The sequence below is a fragment of the Quercus robur genome, chromosome 11 (genome assembly GCF_932294415.1).
Source record: "Quercus robur chromosome 11, dhQueRobu3.1, whole genome shotgun sequence".
Classification (NCBI taxonomy): domain Eukaryota; kingdom Viridiplantae; phylum Streptophyta; class Magnoliopsida; order Fagales; family Fagaceae; genus Quercus; species Quercus robur.
The window spans coordinates 18,972,341-18,985,526 of NC_065544.1; the positions used below are offsets into that span (position 1 = coordinate 18,972,341).

The 13,186-nt window shown below is 38.2% G+C and overlaps 2 protein-coding genes across 3 annotated transcripts; one reads left to right on the forward strand and one right to left on the reverse strand.

The window, feature by feature from the left end:
- Positions 1 to 1,681: 1,681 nt before the first annotated feature.
- On the reverse strand, positions 1,682 to 2,489 carry LOC126704799 (uncharacterized). The gene is made up of 2 exons (XM_050403802.1): positions 2,301 to 2,489; positions 1,682 to 2,236 (listed from the first exon to the last, which is right to left on the reverse strand). The coding sequence occupies exons 1-2, from the start codon at positions 2,487 to 2,489 to the stop codon at positions 1,682 to 1,684; spliced, it is 744 nt and encodes a 247-aa protein (XP_050259759.1).
- Positions 2,490 to 5,004: 2,515 nt separating this feature from the next.
- LOC126707249 (polygalacturonase non-catalytic subunit AroGP3-like) lies at positions 5,005 to 7,062 on the forward strand. Of its 2 annotated transcripts, none has more exons than XM_050406836.1 (3): positions 5,005 to 5,097; positions 5,261 to 5,982; positions 6,704 to 7,062. In XM_050406836.1, the coding sequence occupies exons 1-2, from the start codon at positions 5,035 to 5,037 to the stop codon at positions 5,810 to 5,812; spliced, it is 615 nt and encodes a 204-aa protein (XP_050262793.1). In that variant the 5' UTR covers positions 5,005 to 5,034; the 3' UTR covers positions 5,813 to 5,982; positions 6,704 to 7,062. The 2 variants fall into 2 exon arrangements, with proteins under 2 accessions (XP_050262793.1, XP_050262794.1); XM_050406837.1 differs by having other exon boundaries at positions 5,261 to 5,979.
- The last annotated feature ends 6,124 nt before the right edge of the window (positions 7,063 to 13,186 follow it).

The window sequence follows — 13,186 nt, forward strand, 5'->3', positions numbered from 1 at the left end:
TTCCCACTGCCTTAATTTTGTTCATAGATTTTTTGATAGGTTGATCCGTCATCACCAGGATAGGATTCGCCTGAAAATATTGCCTTAGTTTGCGTGGATACTTGGACTCAGCCCCTTGGAAAGCTTGGCTGACGTAGTAAACTGGGAGCTGTTTCTTGCCTTTTTCTCTAATCAGAGTTGCACTCACTGCTGTAGCTGATACTGTCAAGTACAAATATAAGTTTTCCCCTCCCTTGGACGGACTTAAGAGGGGTGGATTACTCAGGTAACGTTTGAGTTCTTGGAACGCTGCTTCACATTCGTCGATCCAGGTGAAAGCCTGCTTCAAGGTCTTAAAAAAGGGTAGGCACTTGTCCATCACTCTAGAGATGAACCGGTTTAAAGCTACAATCCTTCCTGTGAGCTTCTGGACTTCCTTGACGGTCCTGGGAGATGTCATATTGATTATGGCTTGCACTTTCTCTAGGTTTGCTTCTATTCCTCTCTGGGACACCATGAATCCCAAGAATTTGCCTGAAACTACACCAAAAACACACTTACTAGGATTCAACCTCATCTGGTATTGTTTGAGGGTGGCAAACATCTCCTTTAGGTCGTCCAGATGGGCAAGCTCTTCCTTACTCTTGACGAGCATATCATCCACGTATACTTCCATATTCCTGCCAATCTGTTTGTTGAACATTTTGTTCACTAATCTCTGATACGTAGCTCCAGCATTCTTTAATCCAAAAGGCATTACCTTATAACAATAGAGTCCTTGACTTGTGATGAAAGCAGTCTTCTCCTGATCTTCTTCAGCCATTTTTATTTGGTTGTATCCTGAGAAAGCGTACATGAACGTTAGCAACTTATGTCCGGCTGTAGAATCCACAAGCTGGTCTATCCTTGGTAAAGGGAAACTGTTCTTCGGGCATACCTTGTTCAGGTCCGTGAAGTCCATGCACATTCTCCATTTCCCATTTGTTTTCTTCACTAGGACGACGTTTGTGAGCCACTAAGGATAGTACACTTATCAGATGAAGCCTGCCGTCAACAGTTTGGTAACTTCATCTGTAATCACTTAGTCTCGTTCTGGGGCGAAGACTCTTCGTCTTTGTTGGACGGTCTTTCTTTCCGAGTTCACATTCAACTTATGCTGAATGATTTCTGAAGATATGCCTGGCATGTCCTCGTGGCTTCATGCAAAGACATCTAGGTTTTCTTTAAGGAATTGGATGAGCCTTGTTCTCATCTCAGGGCTTAGTGTCGTCCCTGTCTTCGTCGTCTTGGTTGCCTCTACTTCGGCCAATTCCACTGTTTCCAGGGCTTCCATTTTATCTTCTTCCTTCTCTTCAATCATCCATGTGTGGTTCTCCTTTGCAGCCAAGACGGCCTGGTAACACTCTCTAGCTAAGACTTGATCTCCTTTTACTTCGCCGATACCGTTATCTGTTGGGAATTTTACCTTCAGGCAATGGGTGGACGTGGCTGCTTTCCATTTGTTGAGCGTGGGCCTCCCAATGATTACATTGTAAGATGAGGGGCAATCTACCACTAGGAAGTCCAATTGATGGGTCAACTGCATCGGGTAGGTCCCCACCGTTACTGTCATTGTCACTATGCCCTTGGGATATACCCTGTCTCCACTGAAACTGACAGGGGGGAGTCAAATGAGCGCTGTCCTTGGATCTAGCTTCAGCTGCTAGAAAGTAGAGAGGTAGATAATGTCTGCGGAACTACTGTTGTCCATGAGGATCCTTTTGGTGTTGAATCCTTCTATAGTTAGCATTATAACCAAAGGGTCATTATGAGGCTGCTTCACTCCCCTGGCATCCACTTCATTGAAGGACATATCCTGGTTCGTTCGTTTCTGCTTAAACGGAGGTATCATGTGGATGCTATTCACTTGTCTTTGGCATGCTTTCTTGAGGGATTTGAATGACCCTCCTGTGAAAGGTCCTCCTGTAATCGTCTTTATCTCCCCGATCACATCCTGTGGAGGTTGGAACGGACAATCGCCATTCCTGGAAGAGGACTCATGCTGGCTTTTATTGCCGTCTTTGAACTTACTATATTCTCCCTTCTTCACATATTTCTGTAGTTTCCCTTTCCGTATCAACTCCTCTATTTGCTCCTTTAGGTCCCTACAATCTTCTGTGTTGTGGCTATGATCTTGGTGAAATCGGCAGTACTTATTCTTATCACGGACGTTAGGGGATGAGTGTAATGGTCTCAGCCATTTGAGGAAGTGCTCATCCTTAATTTGCATTAAAATTTTGTCAACAGGCATAACTAGGCATAACTAGAGGGGTAAATTTTACCGTCCGAGGACCTTTATCTTCTTTTCTTCTGTTCCTGTCATTGTTCCGATGATCTGGACGCTCCCTCTTTTGTCCCCTACGCTTGTCGTCCTTCCTTCCTTTTTCTCCAGGCTTCTCTACATCCCTTATGGCTGCTAAAGCGTCTTCAGCATTCATATACTTCTGTGCTTTTAGGAGCATCTCTGTCATCGTCTTTGGAGGATTCTTCGCAAGTGAAGCCACGAGATCTCTGGATCTCAGTCCCGCTTTGAAGATCGTCAGTTGTACTTTGTCATCAGCTTCGTCTACCTCCAGGGTCTCCGGAGTAAAGTGTTTCACGTATGACCTCAGGGTTTCCTTTTCTCCCTACCTAATGGAGAGTAAGTGGTCCGCTGGTCTCTTAGGAAGTTGCCCCCCAATGAAGTGACGTAAGAAGGCGTTGCTCAACTACTCGAAGTTGTCGATGGACGATGTTGGCAACTTTGTGAACCATTCCCTTGTAGCTCCCTTGAGAGTGGTGGGAAAGGAACGACACAGTATCTTGTCGGGGGGCTATTGAAGGCCTAGCGTCATTTTGAAGGTATTAAGGTGATCCTGAGAGTCTTTGAGCCCGTCAAATGGCTCAAGTTGAGGTAGACGAAATTTTGACGACACTGGGCAATCGAGGACTGCTGTAGTGAAAGGCGAATCTGTGGCCCTTACCATTCTATCTATGCTCCGGTCCGTTTTTTCCTTGATGGCATTCCTCAACTCATCCATCTCCTTCCTTATCTCTCGAAGGAGATCTGAATTCTGCTCATCCGGAGAAGTAGGCCTTTGATGAATACTCCTTCTATGGTTGTCTCCCTCACCCTTCGAAGTACCTTTGGACCGATTCTCCTCCTGTTGAACCTGTTGAAGCCGTAGCTTCATTTCTTGATTTTGTTTGGTGAGTTCTTCAATGGTGGCCGCAAGAGCTTGGACTTGCTAAGCCAAGGCTGCAAATCTTGATTGGACTCCATCTGAATATAGAAGTTGATGGAAATTGCGTTTTCGAATATGAATGCGAAAATGTCGTCCCCACAGACGACGCCAAACTGATGAAGCGTGACTTCGTCAGTTGAAATGAACGTGCCCAGATGGATCCAAATTCTCGCCTGGATACCTGTGTAGATGACAAGACTACTTCTGCAGGGGTGGTCATCGGTGTGGTGCTTGCCACAATGTCTCCGATGCCAAAGTCAGAACGATAGAGTATAATGTAAAATGAAAAAAGAATACTAAAATGGCAATCACTATCCTTTTAGAGTGTCTGTGTTTTTGTACCTTGGTTGGCAGTGTGGGGGATTTTATATATGTTGCCTTGGATTCTAGTCATTGTGACTGGCATTTGTGATGTTAATTTCTTCCTTTGGTAACGCCTCCTGCCTTGTAATGAAGCTTTTATTGTGCTCTCAACGGTCTGTATAGTTGGTTTTGTAACCGTCTAGGTATTATTGGTGGCATTGAATGGTTCCGCTATTCTCGCCAGTGACGTGGATACTTTTTGGGCTCATCTTAGGGGTAGCCTTGTCTGTCCTCCTGGATTCGTCTCTAATTGATTTCGTTAGTCTCGTCAGGAACAATACACAGATCTAAGAATAAGCAATAACACAAATACTAAATATATATAGGAAGATATCTTTAAATAATTAAAAACTCACAGACCAAATACGTGAAGGATGAATGATTCAGAATAAGTCTTATGTTTGACACACTCTCCTTAAAGCAGATTTCGCCCCTCACACAATCACTATGGTACTTTGAGACTCATGGACGTCTGTCTCCCACGATAAAATGATCTACAACACAAAAATAAAGCATAGAAGGTCGTGCTCTGTGAACTACTCAATGTCTCTTTCTCTCTCTTTGACACAAAATGAAATGCACAAAAATATTCTCACTGGGAGAGTTTTTTCTAAAAGTTCTTTTTCATGAATGAGGAACTATGAAATTATACGTAACTTAAAACTGAAACACTGTTTCAGAGATAATTGCTGTATACAGACTTACTGACTCAAAATAAATAAAATAAAAAAATATTATTATTATTAATTGGATAAGTAGGCCTAGTCCACACATGCTTAAATCTCAACCCAACATCTAGCCAAAACTCATATCCTCTATTATTTCCAATGTGGGACTCAAGGATTTTCACCACTTTAATATCATATTCAAGTGGTCACATTAGGAGTCAATTTCTTATTCACTTCATACTAACAAATTCATCATTAGGGGCTTCTTGGAGCTATACTTTTCATTCATAATAAATCTTTTACAATAAACTTTATAATATTAATAATTTTTGGTAAAAAAAAAAATCTTTTTGCACATGTCATTAGTCATTTAACGAATCATGTTTGCGTTTTGCTCCAAATTAAAAAGCAAGCTTATTTTACTATTTAGCTTATTTTTGCTACTATTTATGAGTCTTATTATATTTTTTGATACTATTCATGGATTCTACTATACTATTTCAACTAACTTTTAATTTTATCTACTAATAAAAAAATTTTTAATTTCAACAAAATAAGCAGATTTCAAATTTTGTGTGTCCGGTGAGATATGATGTCATTATCATATTCCTTCGTGACATGCATGAGTTGAATGGTTCCTCTCTCTCCCTCATATAACTTTTCTTTTTATTTTCTTTCTCTTCACATGCACTTCTATAAATTTCCACCTAGCTAGTGTATAACCCTACAAACCCACCGGCGCTCTAAAAATAATACCAATAATGCAGACAAAACTCAGCCCCATGACTTCTCTCCTTCTTTTTATCTTTCTCACTTCTCTCACTGTAAGCACTCTGACTCTGCCTCTTACATAATAGATGAAAGTAGGATAATGCTTCCCGTTAGTTGTGTTGAGTCAATGTGTTTTAGGAGAAGATTATATGTACAGTGAGTCCCATGATAAGAAGTTGTTGAGTCTCACTTTGTTTCCACGTTCTCTTAATGCAGGTTTGGTCGGCCAGTGATCAAAACCCCTTGTCCCAGAAGTCCTATCTGATTCGGTATTGGAACAAACAGACCGGAAACAGCCACACCAAGCCAGTGTTTCTCCTATCCAAAGCGTCCCCACTAAGCACAGTTGAGTCAGCCAGTTTCTCCAAACTCGCCACCACCCACAACTATAGCGCTCTCTCCTCTCGCTTCTCAGCCTTTTGTGCGTCCGCCAACCTCCTCTGCTTCCCTGATTCTTCATTACTGACTCACACAGACGTCGCTGGCTGTAGTTTCAGTTACAGCTGTAGTTTCAAGTACAACTACGACAAGAGATCCCATACAACTGGTATATTCTTTCGGGAGTCGATGTTAAAGAAAGGGACGGTGATGCCAATGCCGGACATTCAAGATAAATTGCCAGAAAGGTCCTTTTTGCCGCGCTCCATTTCGTCCAAACTGCCGTTTTCTACATCAGAGGTTGTTTCCGTACCTAGTATATACCTGCCATTCAGTTCCAAAGGTTCGAGTCTACGAAGCGGATATACTGGATCCGAATTCGAAGGCTAAGATCAATGATGGTGTTGCCATTTGTCACATGAACACCTCGAGTTGGAACCCGAATCATGAAGCTTTCTTGGAGCTAGGGTCAAGTCCGGGTAGGATCGAGGTTTGCCATTGGATTTTTGAGAATGATCTGACTTGGACAGTTGCTGACTAACCGTTAGCACACCATGGTGGTAAGAAAAACAGCAAGTTGATTTATTCAAGATACATAAGGAATTTTAGTTTGGCCACAACTTGCTTAGGTGATAATTAAGTTGTAAGCAAAAAAAAAAAAAAAAATGGTAAAATATTATTTTGGTCTTCCAACTTTACAAATAATTTTTTTTTTTTCATTTTTCGTTCCTAAATTATTAAAAAGCTTTTCATTCCTAGACTAATGAAAATATTTTATTTTTTCTTTAAACTTTAAAAAATATTTTTTTATCCCTAAATTATTGAAAAAAAGTTCTTTTTTCATCTCTATTTTTGTTCCTAAATTATTTATTAAAAAAAACTATTTACAAAAAAAAAAAAAAAAAAAAAAACTATTTACAAAGTTTAGGGATTAAAAAAAAAAAAAAAACTTTTTAAAGTCTAGGAATAAAAAACAAGTTTTTAGTAAAATTTAGAAACCAAAATAGTATTTTACTCAAAAAAATATTGTGTTCATGTGAACAAATTAAGTTATTGGTTTACTTTACATCCAGATGTTGCTTATTAGTACTACATAATTTGAGTTTTGATCAATGTTTTTAAGGCCAGCTTCAAAAATAATTGAACACCAAATGAAAAACACTATTTTTACCTTTCTCTTTGTATATCATATTAATGGTGTGTTTGAATGAGTCTATTTCTTTCGATTATTTTGTTTAAAGAAAAAATTGTAAATTAATGTAATTATTTTTTTAATTGCAGAAACATCCTCGCTAGAGCTTCACTAGAGGATTGCAGGTCTTGATTCAACACATATATGTATCATGAAGCTAATAAATGTGTTGATATTTTGTGTATTTTAAACTTGCCCTTCATCTGATATTTTGTGTATTTATGGGAAGTCTAAGGAATAGTTATTCCTAGACTAGTTTAATTATGTATTAAGCTTGTAATATATATATATATATATATATATATGAACTTTCTCTTCTAATTTTAATTTATGTGTATAAATGGGAAGTCTAAGGAGTACTAGTTACTCCTAGACTAGTTTAATTATGTTTTAAGCTTGTAATGTAATATATGGACTTTCTCTATTAATTTATGTGTATTTAGGGGAAGTCTAAGGACTACTTACTCTCTCTCTATTTGTTTTTCTTTTTCTTTTTTTTTCTTTCTATTTTTTGAGTTCAGGACTATTTACTCCTTAAATAGTTTTTTTTTTAATTCTAATTTAATTGTGTATTAAGCTTGTAATATATAATAGGTTCTAGTTATCTCAACTAATAAAATCTCTTGTCATCAAATATGAGATTTGAGATTTCAATCTCATTTATACTAAAAATTAATTGGTATCTTGGCCTAATAATAAAAGGCAATAATCACGAAACGGACGTCATAGGTTGAAATTTTATCATATATATATATAAGTTGGATTCAAATTACATTTGGTGTAATTCTAAGCAATGTTACACCACCTAATAACTTGTTATTGAATTAATATTTTGAAAATCCAACCGTTGAATTACATGTTTTATATGCTCTTAACATGCATGTCAATTTTCATATCAATCGGATGATATCTACCATTTGATCCATAAACTCATATTTTATGCATTATTTTAAACTACAAAAATTTGAATTTTAACAATTGATTGATAACATGGATATTAATTTCGATCACCTTGAAATTTTGCAAGCATAAAGAATATACAAAGATAATGTAATTTAATGATGGATTTGTCAATATTTGGATCCAATTAAAAAAATATTGAGTGGTGTAACATTACTTAGAGTTACACCAGGTGTAACTTGAATCTAACCATATATATATATATATATATATATACTTGTAATATATGGACTTTCTCTTTATATATATTATTACTAAAGACTTTCATTATTTCATCCACAAAATCAGTCTTGGTAGTATCAAAAATTATTAAAGACAATTCACTATCCTAGGAATTATTGAAGTTACTAGGGTATTAGGAAATTATTTTTTATAGTTACTATGCGGCACTGTTTATTTGTCACTATGCAATATTGTTCATTGTACTTTTCCCTTTTTACCATTCATGTAGCTTTTGTTCCTTTATAAGACATACAAATAAGGGACACAACTTACGTCCAATACACTGATGCATTGGACGCAATCCCAACCCACGAATGAATTATGTTAGGCAAGCCTTACACATTGCCTACTTCAAACCAAAAAAATAAATCATCTTAGTATACACCTTGCCTTGTAACCCTATCCTTCCTTCCAATATCAATCCTTGTATAATAATTAAAATTTTTAATTTTAATATTTTTAAATATTTGAATGAATATTAGTGTTTAAATTACTATTCAAAAATTTCAAGAATCAAGTAAGTTTTTAAGTTTTCAAAAATATATTTATTTTCAAAGTTTTATGTTGTACCGTTCATTTTGTTCTTGAAACATATTTCTTTCATACATATTCATCCATATTTTCTCTCTTCATCCACTCATTGTACTCCTCCTTGGTTCCCCAGTTGATATCAAAGCCAAGTTCTCTTGAAAATTTGTATTCATTGTTTTTATTATTGATTTGTAATTCTATGAAAGAGTGCCTTTAAGTTGCCCTAGCATTGGTGAGCACAAGTCCATTGGTTAGCCCTTGTTTGAGATGAAGAGTTTAGGGTGGCCCTGTTAATGCTCCCGTAAGACAATTTGAGTGAGCCGATCTAGACTATAGTATTTTATTTTTTAGTTTTTTGGAAGAGAGACTGTTAGGTTTTAAAGATTTAGGTGTAAATATTTAGAATCATATTTTATTGTATTGGCAAACCGAGAACAAAATATGTCTGCTCTAAGTGTTTGGGCAATGCTTAAAAGTGTTTGTTTCAAGGTTCAAGTCCAGCTGACTGCAAAAAAAAGGAAGTATGGTTCTGTCTTGCTCGACCAATCGAGGATTAGGCTCGACTGATCGAAAATCGTAGGTCTAGTTTTTCTGCAGAATTTTTAAACAGGCCCAAGCCTATGAAAACATTTAGGGTTTCATCTAAACTTCTCCACATATAAAAGGGAAGCCCTAGCCACATTTTGAAGATTTTTTGGAGAAGACTTGTCTGTTACTCTTTGTAAGATCTGAGAGGTTTTTGCACTTTTTAACTACACAAGAATCTATCGGAGCAAGAACTACAATCAAGTGTTGGTAGAACATAGTTGCTGCATCAAGATTGAAAGTTCAATTAGTGTATAAAACATTATGAACGTTTAGACCCCCAATTTACAAATTACCAATTCAAGCTTAATGTCAAACAATTAATGTGCGGAATATGAACATAAACTTAAAACAGAATTGATAAACAATCTAAACCAAATAATATGACATCCACAGCAGAAATTAAATGGAAAAGATTAAAGGAAGAAAGATGCAAACATAAGGACAACACTTGATATGTTATCGAAGAGGAAACCGAAGCCCTCGGCATAAAACCTCTCCGCCGCCCTCCAATCGGTAAACAATCCACTAAAGAATATAGTTGGGATATATAAACTGCAGAAGACCCTCCAAGCCTAATCTACCTAATGTACCTAAGCCCTCCAAGCTCCTACTCCAATGAGGTTACGCCGAACCTATTTCTTATTTAGCTTACCGGATTCCGCTACTTGACCATAGCATCTACCAATATGAAATTGGTCCCTTCTTAACTGCTTCCCAAACACTAAATGGCCTTCTCACAAATATGGGTATGGTGAGAAAAGGTTTTGGTGATGTACCTCTCAAGGATTTGACAATGGAGAGGAAGAGAGTAGAGGAATTTGAAGAGTCTCTATGTGAAGATTGTGGATGAATCAATCTTGTTTTTCTCTAGGGTTTCTCTCTCAAAATTCTCTCTAGAAGCTCTCAGAATATCGTGGGTATAAGGGTATATATATAGTAGGGTGAGAAGGAATGTGAAAAGTCAGTTTTTCCCAAACAGGGTGGTCTGGCGACTTGACCTCGCAACTGGGCTGAGTCGCGAGTTCAAGCCGCGAGCAAACGGCCTGGGACTTTTTTCCTGCAATGCAACAGCTGGCATGACTCTTCAGCTCCCCTGCATGCTCCACACGTGTGCCAACTTTGGCGGCTTGCTAGTCGTGAGTCACTCGCGAGTCCAGCCGCGAGTCTCTGCATCCTTGCACAATCTTGAGCATTTCTTCACACTCTCTTACTCATTACCCTTACATGATTCCCACCTAAATACATGGTTACTAATTGCTAAAATACAAGCAAATTTGGCACGGAATAAAGCTAAAAGTTCAATAAGTGTATAAAACACCTTAAACGTTTAGACCCCCAATTTACAAATTACCAATTCAAGCTTAATATCAAACAATTAATGTGCAAAAAATGAACATAAGCTTAATACAGAATTGATAAACCATCTAGACCAAATAAAATCACATCCACAGCAGAAATTAAATGGAAAAGATTAAGGGAAGAGAGATGCAAACACAAGGACAACACTCGATGTGTTATCGAAGAGAAAACCAAAGCCCTCGGCGTAAAACCTCTCCACCGCCCTCCAAGCGATAAACAATCCACTAAAGAATGTAGTTGGGATACATGAACAGCAGAAGACCCTTCAAGCCTAATCTACCCAATGTACCTAAGCCCTCCAAGCTCCTACTCCAACGAGGTTACGCCGACCCTATTTCTTCTTTAGCTTGCCGGATTCCGCTACTTAACCATAGCATCAACCAATATGAAATTGGTCCCTTCTTAACTGCTTCCCAAACACCAAATAGCCTCCTTATAGATATGGGTATGGTGAGAAAAGGTTTTGGTAATGTCCCTCTCAAGGATTTGACAATGGAGAGGAAGAGAGTAGAGGAATTTGAAGAGTCTCTATGTGAAGATTGTGGATGAATCAATCTTATTTTTCTCTAGGGTTTCTTTCTCAAAATTCTCTCTAGAAGCTCTCTGAATATCATGGGTATAAAGGTATATATATATAATAGGATGAGAAGGAGTGTGAAAAGTCAGTTTTTCCCAAACAGGGTGGTCTAGCAACTTGACCTCGCGACTGGGCTAAGTTGCGAGTTTAAGCCGCGAGTTAACGGCCTGGCTAGCCTGGGACTTTTGTCTTGTAGTGCAACAGCTGGCGTGACTCTTCAGCTCCCCTGCATGCTCCTCACGGGTGCCAACTTTGGCGGCTTGCCAACCGTGAGTCAACCGCGAGTCTCTGCATCCTTGCACAATCTTAAGCATTTCTTTACACTCTCTCACTTACTACTCTTACATAATTCCCACCTAAATACCGGGTTACTAATTGCTAAAATATAAGCAAATTTGGCACGGAATAAAGCCAACAAGATGGTTGATAAAATTCAACCTTACAATCTCCCCCTTTGGCTATTCTGTGACAAAACCCTAAAACAAACTCTAGACTTAATATGTGAGTTGGAAACAGTTGAACAAAACTCACTCACACCAAACTCACTCACACCTAACTCTAGAATCTGATAAGCTCTTGAAACATATGAACAAGAATCTCCTGAAACATAACAACATGGTATCATCATTGTATGCAAAAAAACTTGTAATAGCATATGAGACAAGCACAATAAGATCAAGCAAAATGGAATGAGAAATAAATCATGGCTTGACCAAACAGGCAATCACTATAAAATAGTGACCACAATACTCATTCACACTTGGAATGAACATCCGGACATACAAGCCAATAAGCTCAATGCAAATCACTTGCATGCCCAACACTCAACCAATGCATAATACATAAAGTATATGCATCTAGGAATAAAATCTTACAAGGGCACAAGAGTGAGAATACTTAAAGAAAATGCATAACATTTAGCTAGAAGTATTAGACAACAAAACATAAAGGCTGCATAAGCAAGGTACAAACCATAAAAGCCTACAAAAACATGGAAACAAACCCTAAAAGCTTAGAAAAGCAACATGGGCACAAACATAAACAAACTGAATAACAACTTTAAATATTAACAAACCAAAGTAACATGAGTGTTTTAAAACAGATCCATGAGATTAAAACCAAAACAATAACCCAAGTAACACAGCCAGACAAACCAAGGGTTTATAAAGACAATAGAAGACTATAAGTAAATAACTGATAAACTAGGCTAGCCAAAGTTTCTTGAGCACACAACTCCCCCTTTTACTATGCACACTTCCCTTTGTGTTACTCTCCCCCTTACTATAAGCTCTTCCCCTTTTGGCACAAATAGCTAAAGGCTGTCCTCTAACTTTTGCTGAAGTTTTTGCTGAATAGCATTTAGCTGATTCTCCATGGTCGTGAGGCGCATTTGAACTTGATTGTTAGTGGAGTAGATGAGTTTTTCAACTCCGGCAATGCGCATATGAAGATTTTCAAACAAAAGACCCAACCTATCAGCTTGAAGACCAGACTGTTCTGGTTGATTGCTAGTCGGCTATAACTCAGGGGTGGCAGGAGAGATAGTCACGGTATGCACAGGTGTATCTGACCCATGAGCAGATGTTGTAGCAGGAGATATGTGTTCACTCTTTGGTGTTTTAGAGGAGTGACTCTTGCTAGCTTGGAGAGTCACCATGGATATTGGTCGAGAACGGGTCATCATTTTTCCATCTAATGGGGGATTGACACCTTCAAGAAGTATGATCTTCATGATGAGACTGCAAAACGGAATACATGCTCGTGTTGCTGATCGAGCTGTGGTCTTCCCAATGGTCTGGAAGATATGGGCACGGATATCAATTGGGGCTCCTGTAATAAGATCACATAGGAATTGAGCTCTTCCAAGATTGATGAAAGTAGTATTGGACAATGGGTAGAGATTGGAGAACATGATTAGCTTCAGTGTGGTCAACTCAAGAGCAAACTTTGCAGTGTTTATAGATGTGCCTTTACTGGAGACTTCATGATCAAGCCCAAGAATTTTCAGAATGTCTTGAACCTTAGGAGTTCGATCGTTATAAGGGGTGAGGTCCACATTCTCAGGTCTAGTAATGCGAAGAACCTGGGCTATGTAGTTCGGATTGATGGAAAACTCTTTTCCTCTTACCCAACATTTTAACTCAACTCCAATGTATCTCGCATTTTGCAGGTAGTTCTTCTACCCAAACATCGAAATCTGCAAATAAAACTGCTCTTCTTGCAAAGGCATGAGCTAACAAATTCCCACGCCTTCGCACATGACTAAAACTATGAGACTGAAGATGACTAGCCAAACGGTGAGTATCCTTAACAATATGCCCATACAGAGTATGAC

Coding starts and splice junctions, on each gene's coding strand:
- LOC126704799 (XM_050403802.1), bottom strand. CDS start 2,489: ATGACAGAGATGCTCCTAAAAGCACAGAAGTATATGAATGCTGAAGAC. Junction 2,237..2,300: donor AAGATAAAGGTCCTCGGACG/GTAAAATTTACC, acceptor ATGCAAATTAAG/GATGAGCACTTCCTCAAATG.
- LOC126707249 (XM_050406836.1), top strand. CDS start 5,035: ATGCAGACAAAACTCAGCCCCATGACTTCTCTCCTTCTTTTTATCTTT. Junction 5,098..5,260: donor TCTTTCTCACTTCTCTCACT/GTAAGCACTCTG, acceptor CTCTTAATGCAG/GTTTGGTCGGCCAGTGATCA.